At 42.3% G+C, this 13,070-nt stretch overlaps 1 protein-coding gene across 10 annotated transcripts in view; it reads right to left on the bottom strand.

Annotated features, from left to right (window-relative positions):
* Nucleotides 1-13,070, bottom strand: part of cadpsa (Ca2+-dependent activator protein for secretion a) — a 513,784-nt gene that overhangs the window by 427,753 nt on the left and 72,961 nt on the right. For all 10 annotated transcript variants that reach the window (XM_080183112.1, XM_080183098.1, XM_080183090.1 and 7 more), the window contains exons 2-3: nucleotides 9,143-9,256; nucleotides 1,999-2,331 (exon numbers count right to left, since the gene is read on the bottom strand). In XM_080183112.1, coding sequence (XP_080039238.1) covers nucleotides 1,999-2,331; nucleotides 9,143-9,256 — 447 coding nt within the window. The remainder of the gene's footprint in view (nucleotides 1-1,998; nucleotides 2,332-9,142; nucleotides 9,257-13,070) is intronic.

Here is a 13,070-nt window from a genome sequence, read left to right on the forward strand (position 1 = left end):
TTTACACCTGCAAACTTCAATGTCTGAATATCCATTTAACATTTTGAGCTCCTGGTCTAGAATGACTGACCCGTGAATCTAAATTATGATCCTTTGGCCTGCATCTGCCTTTTGAATGGGATGTTAAATGGGGATTCTGTGGCTCTCGTAAAAAAGCAGGGCAGCTCTCCAGGCCCTTATCTACTCCTGCACCAATATCGCTAAAAACAATGGCTTCAAGAAAACGTATTACAGGAAAAGAAGCATGCTTTTTTTTCTTATTTCCTCTTTTTAAGCACTGATCAAACTTTGCCAGTAAATCACAGCAATGCAAACGTCTGTGTCAAGAGGTCAAAATGCTCTTTAAAAAAATTGCCGTGCAATCCATAAGCAACTGCAACACTTGGGTATAAATCTCTGGGCAAAATTACTTCTCAAAACTGGAACTGGCTTGTAACTTATAAATGTTGAAAGCAGTTGACAGGAACTTTCAAATAAAAACAAAAAGTATTGGAGATGTAGAACAGGTTAGTCAGCAGAAAGAAGATAGGTTATGATTTTTCAAGTGCATGCCCTTCATCAGAACTGATAAGGGTACACAGCAAAGCATTAATCTGCCCTACTGTCTCATAAATACTGACAGATCTGCTTCATATTCCCAGCAATTTTTATTCTACTGAGAATTTCCAGGATTTGCAGTCTCTCTTTTATTTGAAAGGAAATTTCCTTCAATTGACAAGCACTAAACACAGAATTTTTTTGATGCAAGTTTCCTGGCTTGGAGTAATTTTCAACTATCAAAAACATGAAGTTAGATACTAATCCTAAAAGAATGTATTGGCAGAGTCAGTCCAAATAGAGCAGCTGTCACTAAGAGGAACCCAGTATTTTGACAGGAATTTGTACTGGTATTTGACAGGTATTTAAAGAACTATTATTCTGACAAAAACATATTATCTGTATACACACATGTACAATCAGAATAACAATGGTTTTCTGCATGTGTTTCAAAACTTCGTCACGAATTAAAAACTCAAATCACACAAGAGAATCTCACTTATCAATGTGCCTGTGTATATGATAGAGGATACAAGATAACATACCTGACAAATTTAAATAGCCCAACTTATAAAATTAATACTGATCTTTTTCTTAGCTTCTGCCTGTTCAAGTGAAAAACTTGTACTGTTTTACTTTAGAATTACCCTCTGAAAAACTGGGCTTTGGGTCAGGAGAAATCACTTGAAATATAAAATACATTTTTACTTCATTTCAAACGTTTATGGTCATGAATATTTTTAATAACGTGATGCTTTAAGTGGCCTGAACAAACAATTCTCAGCCAGTAACCGCCACTCTCCACTGTGGACAAGATACAATATGTGCATCCCTTCATTATAATTATCCTTCTTCCTCAAATGTCCAGATTATAAGGCAAATTCTTACCATTATCCTAAACGTTACTACTCTTAAAAGCTGCCTATTCACTATCATTCATTACACATGCACCCAAATTTATAACTCCAATGCACACAAACAATGTGTTGACATACATGCACCAATTCTGAAATACTCGTCCATCCACACAACTTAAATTTTTTACTTCAGCAAATGGAATGAGTAATGTGACTGACTAATGTTTTGTTTTAGCTACCAGATTAAAAAAAAGTGACAGCACATTCAGCAACAAACACAACTGACCCTCAAGAACTTCAATGTCTTTAACAATTGGAACATCCTTGTGGCATTACTCCAATAACAACAGCTCGCATCTTTTAGATATTGATTTTTTACTTCCTTATTCCTGTTTGCAACTAGATGAGACCTTATGCTCATTGTCTTTAAAAACCGTTGCCTCTGGCTGCTCTACAAGTTGAAACACCAACAGAAATCATTAAGTAACTGAACCTAATAGTAAGAACAACTGTCGTCAACTTAATTTCCACACAACCTGCTTTTCTTCAGTGCACTGAGTCAATGAGATGGGCCACAACAGAAAGCAAAAGAAAGTTTCTTCACCTGACATGCATTGTATAGTAGTTGATGCTCGAATTTTTTGATCCCCAGGATTTGCTGGAACATTTCGTACAGCTGCTCCTTGCTGAGGATCAGCTCTGACGCTGCACTCGCTGTCATCCTGGCCTGTTGCTTGCGTGGATCTTCTTCACCACGATATATAGCATCAAACTTTGCCATCCAGGAGCTCAGGACTGTCTCCTTGCTGAGGCCATCAATTTCTGGCAAACTTCGAACTCGCTTTTCAATGTGTTTCTTAAACACCTCTCGAGAATCATTGGCGGAGCATCCACCACTTTGCACCATTCTGGACACGCGGTCACTTTTCAGAAACACCTAGAATACATGAAGTAGATAAAACAACAGTTACCACCATTCATCTTTTTAAATGTTACTAAAAGGAAAAAAAAACTTTTATAAAAACAATGCTTCAAATTAAATCCTGAAATGTTTCACAACAAAGTACTGATTGATGGATGAATAGCAGATAAATAAGATGAAAATTCTGGAAGGGTATGAGGGCTTTGAAGAGAGGATAGAAGGGATTGACTAGAATGGTTCCAAGGATGTGGTGAACATGTATATAGATGGACTGGAGAAGGTGGCATTGTTGTCCTCTGAGCAGATTTAGTTGAGGCGTTTAAAGTCATGAAGGGATTAGAGGGGGTGGATAAATTGTTTCCATTAGCTGAAGTATTGATAACCAGAAGCCACATATTTAAGATGATTGGCATAAGAACCTGAGATGATGTGAGGAAAAATGTATATACAATGAGTGGCAAGGATTTGGAATGCTTTGTCTGATAGGGCAATGGACACAAATTCAATAAGAACCTTCAAAATGGAATTGGATAAAATAGAATTTAAAAAAATCAGGGTGTATAGAAAAGAGCATGGGAGTGGGATAAATGGCCTTTCTCAGTGCTATGTTCTTCTATGATTCTATGGCAACACATGAAACAGGCATTTGTTCACACATGTTCTCATACACAGCAATGAGATAAATGCCCAGATACTTTGTTTGAAGTGGCTGTCATGTTCTCCTTTCCTTCTTGAGCTAACCTGTACCATATGGTTCCCATTTTCATTGTTCCTCACTGCTGCAGCCTCTACTCCTGCAGCTCTGGATTCCAGTTCCTTTGTGTTCTTAACAGCTCCAGGTCCTCTTCCCTCACTCTCTGCCTGACTGCTGCCATTCCTCAGCTCTACATTCAGGGCTCTCCCAATCTTTATCCACTGCTGTTCGCACTTTCTTGCTGCCAACTTCTCAGTGCAGCAACCCTTGGAGTGAGCAGACAGGACAGGGTTGGGTACTGGAGCCCCAAGACCGGACTTTAATTTAAATACAGATAGGAGATCTGTTACAAATATCACAGAAAAATACTTTCACGAAATCTATTTCATGCACGCTGGAGGAATGTGGGCGACATGTTGGCACAATGGTTAGCACTGCTGCCTCACAGCGCCAGGGACCCACGTTCAATTCTCACCTCGGGTCACTGTCCTTGTGGAGTTTGCACTTGTCTGCAAGAGTTTCGTCTGGGTGCCCCGCTTTTCTCCCACATTCAAAATGGTTAGGTTAATTGTTCGTGATAAATTGACCCGAGCGTCAGGGAAATTAGAGCGGGTAAATATGTAGGGTTACAGGTGAGATAGTGGTCAGTGCAGACTTGATAAGCCAAATGGCCTCCTTCTGTACTGCAGTGATTTTATGAATCAGTCAGATTAAAAACAAACCAACTGCTGTCATTTTTTCAATGACACCTGCATTGGAACTTAATATTGGAAGTATTCATTTCAGTAGTACGCAGCTTTATACGTTGTTACTATGTCTTAACACTAAAATCGCTCTAGCAAACTGCTTCTTCCAGGAACAAAGCAGGATTCAGCCTCACTCCAGCTCACTGCATTCCTAACTGCTCCCTCTCAGCCCCAAGCAGACCGTTGTCTCCTTTCACATCTTCCTGACTCTGCTCAAGTGAGCCCCATCTCCCCAGCGGCTAATCCTAGCTCCAGCCTTCCTGTTCATTCTGTCCTGATGGAGGGGGAAGACGGGGTGAAAGCCAGCTCTCTGGAAGCTGGAACCACAGGTCTGTGCCCGAGGCTGAAATATATCAGCAAGATCAACAAAACAAGCATGGTAGCCCACAGTACCAGGTAAAGACAAGATCACTTCTACAAGTATCGTAGGATTGAATCCTTCAATTCCAGAGCTCTGTGAGAGGAAAGTGGGTGACACAAAACACAGGAAAGACACAAGGTGCAGAAAACAATGAATTAAAAAGAGAGCATTTCAGGAACAAAACAATAGGATGATTTACCAAAGACTCAAAGAGGGAGTACGAGAGTAAGAACAAGAGACAAAGAAATATAAAAACATCAATGAAAGTATTCTCTATGAAGCATTGAGAGAGAAAAAAAAAGTGATGAGTTAAAAGCGCAATTAGAAATTTCTGACAATAAATTTAGATACCAATAGTGGAGAAACACCTGGATATAGTAAAATTGTACACTGTAAGTAGATAATCAGAGCATAGTAATTGTAATGTAACAGAATTGTTAATGACACCTTTTCTAGTATTTCCTCACTTACCGTGGTTGAGTTCCTGAATAATGCAACTTTAAACAAAACTACGTTTAGCAAATCTGATTTTCCTGTTAAGAACCAATGTATAAACTGGATTTGGGTTCTTTTGAACGTTATTGGTCAGATAAGTTGAAATACTGTACATGTACAATCCATTATGAAATGAAGTAACCTTTAAAATAGAGGGAGGTACAGTGGCACAGTGGTTAGCACTACTGCCTCACAGCGCCAGGGACCTGGGTTCAATTCTGGCTGCAGGTCACTGTCTGTGTGGGGCTTGCAAATTCTCCCAGTGTCTGCGTGGGTTTCCTCCCACACTCCAAAGATGTGCAGATTAGGTTGATTGGCCATGCTAAATTGCCCATTAATGTCAGGGGGACTAGCAGGGTAAATATGTGGGGTTATGGGGATAGGGTCTGGGTGGGATTGTTGTCAGTGCAGACTCAATGGGCTAAGTAGCCTCCTTCTGCACTGTAGGGATTCTATGATCCTATGATAAAATAAGTTTCGAAATACAAAAGAAATGGACATGTGGATTATCCACAGAGAGTTCACCACTGTACAGACAGGGTGAGTAAAATCATTCAACACGTGGTTATGCAGGCACAGGACGTCAGGATAAAATCGGATGCGAAAAGGATCCTTGAGAAAGTTATTGCAGAAAATGATAATTCCAAACAAAAAAAGAAAGAAAAGAATGGAAAAATCAGGGAGAAGAATGGAGAAAAAGTCCGGAAGACGTGCTGATTAGATGCATTGGTATACTAAATTCTCCCTCAGTGTACCCGAAGAGGTGGCAGAGTGTGGTGACTAGGGGACTTTCACAGCAACTTCACTGCAGTGTTAATGTAAGCCTACTTATGACACTAATAAAAAGAGACAGAAAGAAAGAAAGACAGAGAGAGAGAGGAAAAGAGAGAGAGAGACAGAGAAAGGGGAGGCACAGTGGCGGCACGGGTGGCAGAGTGGGTTAGCACTGCTACCTCACAGTGCCAGGGACCTGGGTTCGATGGCTTGGGTCACTGTATGTGTGGAGTTTGCACATTCTCCCTGTGTCTGGTTGGGTTTCCTCCGGTTGTTGAGATTTCTTCCCACAGTCTAAAGATGTGTGGGTTAGGTGGATTGGCTTTGCTAAATTGCCCCATTTGTATCAGGTGGACTAGCTCGGGTAAATGCATGGGATTATGGGGATAGGTCCTGTGTGCAATTGTGGTTGGTAGAGACTTGATGGACCAAATGGCCTCCTTCTGCACTGTAGGATGCTATGTTCTAAGAGAGAGTGTGAAGCAACATGAATAATTTACAAGGATAAACTGTTAAACAGTAATTAGTGAGAGAAACTGAGAGTTGAATTCATTAGTTGGCAGTTTGGCGAGTTTTATTGTTTGACTTGCTGCCTGTGCATTTCCCCCTGTTCGGCCCTTAGCCTGCAACACGCAGTTAGAAAGGCAATTGGTAAGTTGCCCTTCATTGCAAGAACATTTGAGTACAAGAGCAAAGATGTCTTACTACAGCTGTACAGGGCCTTGGTGAGACCATACCTAGAGTATTGTGTGCAGTTTTGGCCTCCTTACCTAGGAAAGGATATAGTTGCTGTGGTGGGAGTGCAGGGAAGGTTCACAAAACTGATTCCTGGGATGGCAGGATTGTCATTTGAGGAGAGGCTAGGTTGACTAGGTCTGTATTCTCGGAAGTTTAGAAGAACAAGAGAGGATCATCATTAAAATGTATAAAATTCTGACAGTGTGTGGAGTATGGGGAGCGAGTGTACATATGGTACTGACAGAGAGGATAAGCCATGATGATACTAACTGGCAGAGTAGGGTCGATAGGTCGAATGACTTACTCCTGCTCCTATGTTCTATGCTTTGGAGAAAGTTCCTCTTCCTTAATTAATAAGATACATATTAGAAACACTTGCTCACTGACAGTGATTCACTATTTAAATTATTTGTTTTAAAATCTTGTGTCTGATGAATTCAATAAAGGGGGAGGCTGATTTCAGCAACACATTTAAATTCTCTTTGTTGTGGCCCTATGGCAAATGATGCAACAGTGAACATTGCAACGGTTAAAATGATATGCAAGAAATATGCGAGAATTCTCTATTAACTGGAATTTCTGATGTTTCCCTGACAGGAATCGTCACTTTATTGACTGGAAGCAATTCCAAAGTTATCCATAACCTATACCTGTATACTGTGTTATTAAATTTTATTGTATCATTGAAGATTATAAGTAGAAATAATACAGTTTCTTTACTTACTGAAGACTTGCATATTACTTCATGCTCCAAGTGTTGTGCTGTAAACCATTTGCCGTTAACTGACTTTCTGATTCATTCACAACACCCATTCCCATGGTGCTGGATAATAAAGATTTTACTGTGTGTTCCCAATTGCATCAGTGACATTCTAACAAAACAATGAATAATTGAGGGATTCCTCTCAAGGATCTTCATATCTGGAGGTTATATTTCTGAGAAAAATGTCCAAATTGTGGCACCCAGCAATATCTAATTATTGCTCCTTAAAACAAGTGCGTGATAACTGAGCTGCAAGAAACATCAGCTTAGATTTTCCAGTCACCATTGGCGAGGGTCTATCCAACGCTGACTGCAACCTAAACTGCCTGTGAACCATTTTACGTTGGGGTCTATCCAGCTCCTGATGCCAGCTCCAGCAGGGATGCAGGGCCAATCCCAGTTGGAAGCAAAGCGCATACATAATTCCACTGAAGCCGTGCCCCTTTTTCATTGCATGAACTGGCTTACACTATTTTCAATGGAGATGTCAACCCCAATGCTACACAGCCTCACTCATTGACAGTGCCAAACCTTTCCTCACCTCCCTCTAAAATGTTCATCTCCCCTTCCCCACCATAACAGCGCTCACCCTTCCATCACCACGACAATGTACCCCCCTCAGCCCAGGACTGTTCACTCTCTCCCTCACTCATTCCCTCCCTCCGACACAGTGTTCATTCCCCCGCCTCACTGCGACAATGCACCTCCCTCTCCTGGTAGTGTTCACTCCCTCCCCCACCTCGACAGTGTTCACCCCCTCCCCCACCCTGACAGTGTTCACCCCCTCCCCCACCTCGACAGTGTTCACCCCCTCCCCCACCCTGACAGTGTTCACCCCCTCCCCCACCCTGACAGTGTTCACCCCCTCCCCCCGACTGCATTCACCACATCCCCTCCCTCGCCCCCTCCCCCAAAATGGCAGCATTCACCCCGTCCCCCACCACGACAGCGTTCTCCCCCTCCCCCACCACAGCAGCGTTCACCCCCTCCCTCCTCTCTTATAACCAAACATTTAACCCACTCCTCTCATCTATGCCAATGTTCATACGCCTTTCTCTTGGCCTCAGACCATATTCACCCCTCCTTTAGTCACCAACCCCCCCCGCCCAGTGCTCACTGCTTTTCTAACCCAGATAGTATTTGTCCCCATCCTCACCCTCCTAAGTTTATCAGCCTCTGAAACCTGCCCACTCACCGACAAAGCTGCCTCGTCTAACACTGGCTGGACAGTAGCTAAGAATTGTGGAATGTGGATTGGGAGAAAGGGCACAGGTGTGGGTGAGCAGTGCCAGGATAGGGGGCAGTGGAGGGGAGGCAAACAGTGTCCTGGGCTTGGGGTCTGTAGATTTCCAGGAGGGAGAGTCTGAACACTGGGGGCGGGGATGGGGGATGTCAGCATTGTTGGGAGGGTAATGTAGAATCCAGACGGATGGCTGAATCAGTTCAGTTTCCTGCCTATATGAGTTATACTCGCCCCTCTGCTTTGGCTCACGCCCCACACTGTCAAATGCCCCAACATGCCAAATGCATCAATAGAAAGATAGTGGGATCCCTCTTACCACCACAAGATGACTTGAACCATATGGTTTTTTTTTGCAGGCAATCTGGGTACTGCTTTCTCAGGTGAGTGCCCAGTGAAGTTCTTGCTCACAGGCACTCTGCACACTAACTGAGAGTGAACAGAGTTTAAAACACAATCAGTCCTTCCTCTTACCATGTACAGTTCAAACAAACCTGTGCCCTCTGAGGGATGGGAGGGGGAAGCATGAGCGATGGTGTGGTGGCCACATTGCCGGGAGGTAGGTGATCATTGTCAGGCCGGGGGATGCAGGATGAACATTATTCGGGTGGAAATGGGGGTGGATGGTGTGTGTGTGTGTGCACAGGGCGGAATGAAAATTTCTATGTTTGGAGCTGAACACTGAACATTGTTGTGGGCTTAAATGCACTGACACTCCAGCTGATTTACTTAAGATTTTGCTGGTGTTATGCCTGCTATGAAAAGCTCTGAGTAAATCCGTATCAAAAACAGGGAAGGTGGAGCACAAACAGCCCAAATCCCCAGGGTTCCAGCCATCTGATCCCTCTGTAGTTGGAATCAGTGTCAGCAGGTAGCTTTCCCATGGATGTGCACATACCAGGGCTTCCTCAGAGTTTTGATATGCATTTGCTATATAAGTCAGAGAACTCTTCTCATGTTGGAAGATTCAGGCAATTAACTTGCATTCAAAATATTACACAAAAAATGGCCTTACCTCAAAATAACTTTGCACAGCGTTGATAAAGGCCTCGTCTGCCACAATCTGTGTTTCTCCATTCAGGAATGCCTGGAAACGATCTTTCACTGTCTGCAGCTGCTGCTTATTTATCTAGAAAAGACAAAGAGGAATAGTAAATAACTATAAAAACAATGAAATATTTAAGAGCCATTCAGGTTGAAAGGACAGGAAAGAGCTGCATCAATACTGCTATGTAAAACGTTTCAGTTTAAATCTAGTTTGGTGGCCTTCTCTCTAAAGAAATCATGTTGGCAATCCACTGGGCCCTTTCATTCAAACCTGTAATGCTCCAAGCCTCTCAAATCACTGTTAGGTCTAATGTATTCTGTCAATGGCTGCAATTTTTACAGCATAGTTATTCTGTGGTTTTCCTATTCAATGTAAGGCAGCATGTGGAATGAAATTATATTTGAGAAGGCCAGAGTGTCCCTAACTAATCACCACCATCAAAATAAAGGAAGAAGCTTCCAACTTTTCCTTAGGTGAAATCAGGTATTCCTTTTACTTAAGGATTCAAAGTCATCAGTAATGTTACACGCAAAAAGATGCAATATAAATGCAGGTTGTTGTCTCTGATATCAATCTTACCTGAATCAAATCCCAACCTTGCCTTGTGTTTTCAGTCACTCTTCCCACGAGGTAGGGTGTTTGCCTGCCTCAACTAAATAATTGGAACTAAACATTAAACTGGAGTGTTAATATCCCCATGGTTCATCAGCATAAATATAGTGTAATGTTTTCAGTTTCTCCTTCATGCTCGAGTGATGCAGCACTGCAGTAACAATCACTCCCACAGCAACTGGACATATTTCAATGGGGATCTCATACATAGAAACCCTATTTCTCTCTGTCTGATATTTCGCTATGCCACACAGTTCTGTACTGGACAGAACTGGTCGAAAATGTGATTCCCTTAAACAGGCCTTGTAAACAGGCCCTTCTGTTTCTCCCTCACTTTCTACATTCAGTCTCTCACTGTTACCACAGTCAAAGCATCACAGGTGCGGTATGTCTGTTGTACTTGGTTATTTGTGATGCTGCCAGTTGCTTCAGATTGTTGCATTTTCTAATTGAGGTCGAGGCAGATAAACAATGCTGCACATTAATCAGAAGAATTATAGATGCAGCAGTATTCAACTACCGAGGAACCCACTATTTCAAAACAGCGACACAAACATCTTGCGATAGAAAATTAGCCTTGTGAAGTTGAAAGATTCTGTCAGCACATGCTTCACTGGCCTCACCAGCCAGTTAAACATTGTAGACTGACCCACATTTGACCCCTGCGACCTATTGTGATGACATCATTTAGCTGTGCATCACGAGGGGGAGACAAAAAGTATTTAAAAATGAGAAACAGCTTTATTGACTAGAGGGATTTTGTAACCATGATCATTTCAAATGTTCTGCTTGAAAGCATTTCTTCCCCAATATGTACATTTGATGGTTTTAGATGTCTGAAGTGGGTCAGTTCTCAATCTCACAAAGGAACGCAGCCGGGTTTATGCAATCTGCCCTTGTAATTTAAACGCTTATGCCCTTATGGTTACATTTTGGTGAATCTAAGTCTACAGCTTCCAAGACCAATCTATCCATCCTGAGTTTCAAGATCCAAAACTGAACTCAGCACTCTAGATGCGGTCCACGTGAGCCTTTATATCACTGAAGCATGATTTTCACACTTTTGAATTCCAATCTTCTCAAGATAAAGGCCAACATTCCATTAACCTTTTTTGATTACTTAAAGCGCTCTGCGCGTAGAGTTTTAATGATTTTTGTACGGGATACCTATATTTCTTGGGTACTCCACTGCTCCCAGTCTCCTCTGATAAAATATTTAGGTGCCTTTTTCACACTCAATGTGAATGCCTTACACCCCAACATTGCATCCCAGCTACCACAGTTCTGCCAGTTCATTTAGTCTGACTTTGACCCCTTCGCACTTCCTCCTCCCGTCCACGCAACTTATTGTACCTCCTAACCTAGGGCTGAACGTGGCAGGTCCCTGACAGCAGAGAGTAAGAGCTACGCAAAACACTGTAGACACTAACAACACTGGAAGACCCCAACAGCAACCAATGCAGGTTGATTCCATCACCGGAATACATGTCCCAGGAGGGGGAATTCTACAAACTCGGGTTTACAACACACCATCTCTTCACCCACATGTTTGTAACGAAAAGCTGAGATCCCACACCAGTATAGATCCTGAGCACAGATCCCACTTGTCACACCCCACCAGAGCAGTAACTCTTCATCACTATACTATGGGCCAAATCTTCCACTGGGCTTGGGAACTCCTGACCTGCGCACATTTGCGACTCACGAACTGCATAACCGACCTATTTGACTTCAAATGTAATTTTTGTCCTCTCATACAGGGGTCGGGACCGCAGTGCGGTTTGCGAACTAGACTGAAGCCCATGAAGAACGTGGGCCCAGAGACAAGCCGGTTAAAAGGCCCGCCTTCATTCTCTAACACAGTTTCCTAGCTTCAACACTGTTTAAAAGCCCCCTAAACATTGCACCTCCCCCTTCTCCCATCCACCATAATGCCAGCCCATGCCCCCTCAAATCATCCAGGCTGTTCTCTGCCACCGCTAAGCCCTATTAATCTCCATTGCCACTCACCCAGTAAGCACTATGTATAGTCTTCATGCAATATCAATGGAAAATACATTTCTTGGGGAAAAAATAAATTTCTGGCCAACTAATAAAAGCCTTCATATCATTGATGGAGAAAAATTGCATTCGGCCACGTGAACATAATATTTGTAATTATATTACCTACTGTCAACAAAGCAGAAAACACATCAACTGGACAATCTTACAACTTTTTGAAAGTGTATTCATTCAGATGAATGGAACACTTAACAGTGCTGAAATCCATTAGCACTTGAAAGTCAGTCAAGCATTGATAATGGCCACAGCTGTCCAAACAATGGCCTAATCGCTGAGAAGGGAAAAAAATACAACACGTGTTCCTTTCAGTTTCAAAGTAGTGTGTCTATCAGTCAATGAAAGGGAGCAAGTGTTTATATTTGTTTCAAGTGCAGAGTTTTTTCAATAGTCAGAGCCTGGTTTTTAAAAATCAAACAGGATATTTAAATCACAGTAGAAGAGATGACAGCAAGGGCAGCATAGGCAATAAATGCTGCCCTAGCTAGCAATGCCCATATTCTGTGAAACAATTTTTTAAAAACTCAGGCTGACAGGGCACTAAATAACATTTTTCACTGAAGTATGCTGCTTCCTCCATTGGAATAGCACTGTAATGCATGTGAAGAAAAAACTGGTCATTGTAAACATCAATTTACCTTTAAAGGACAGATCTCTACAATGAATTATTGCATTAAAACGCATCCACACAAAGCACCTAACAGTGACACTTGAAAATGGGAAAACACTTGAACCTTTAAAATGTTCCAGCGTCCTCATCAGGCTTTCCATTTTCTTCAGAAACTCTCAAATCTGACATATTTTAATGGGCTTCCAAAACCACACACCACAAATAAAAATTGTGCGCAGGAAGAAATCAGGCTTTTGTCCTCCATTTAAAATGGGGAACCCATCCCTCAGTAGAGGGTGGGTGTGCATTTTGCACACTCGGCATTTGTGACCCACATAGGAGGCAAAGGAAAATGCAATGGGTTCAGAATGTGGAGGAAACGCAGATTTCCTGTAAAACAACCTCAAGTGTGGCCTTTCGCACACCCATACACGTCTCCACGTCCTGGCGAAAATTCAACCCTGTGGCTCTCGGTTGATAACCAATTAGCAATTAATGCTACACTTCCAAATCTGAGTTCTCATTTCTGCAAACATAGGTTTATTACAGGTAACTTTGAGAAAATGGTGTGATCCATTTTCCATTTCCACTGAAATCAATTGCAAAGGCTCTGCT

The sequence above is a fragment of the Carcharhinus amblyrhynchos genome, chromosome 3, assembly GCF_965287045.1.
Source record: "Carcharhinus amblyrhynchos chromosome 3, sCarAmb.v2.hapA, whole genome shotgun sequence".
NCBI lineage: Eukaryota > Metazoa > Chordata > Chondrichthyes > Carcharhiniformes > Carcharhinidae > Carcharhinus > Carcharhinus amblyrhynchos.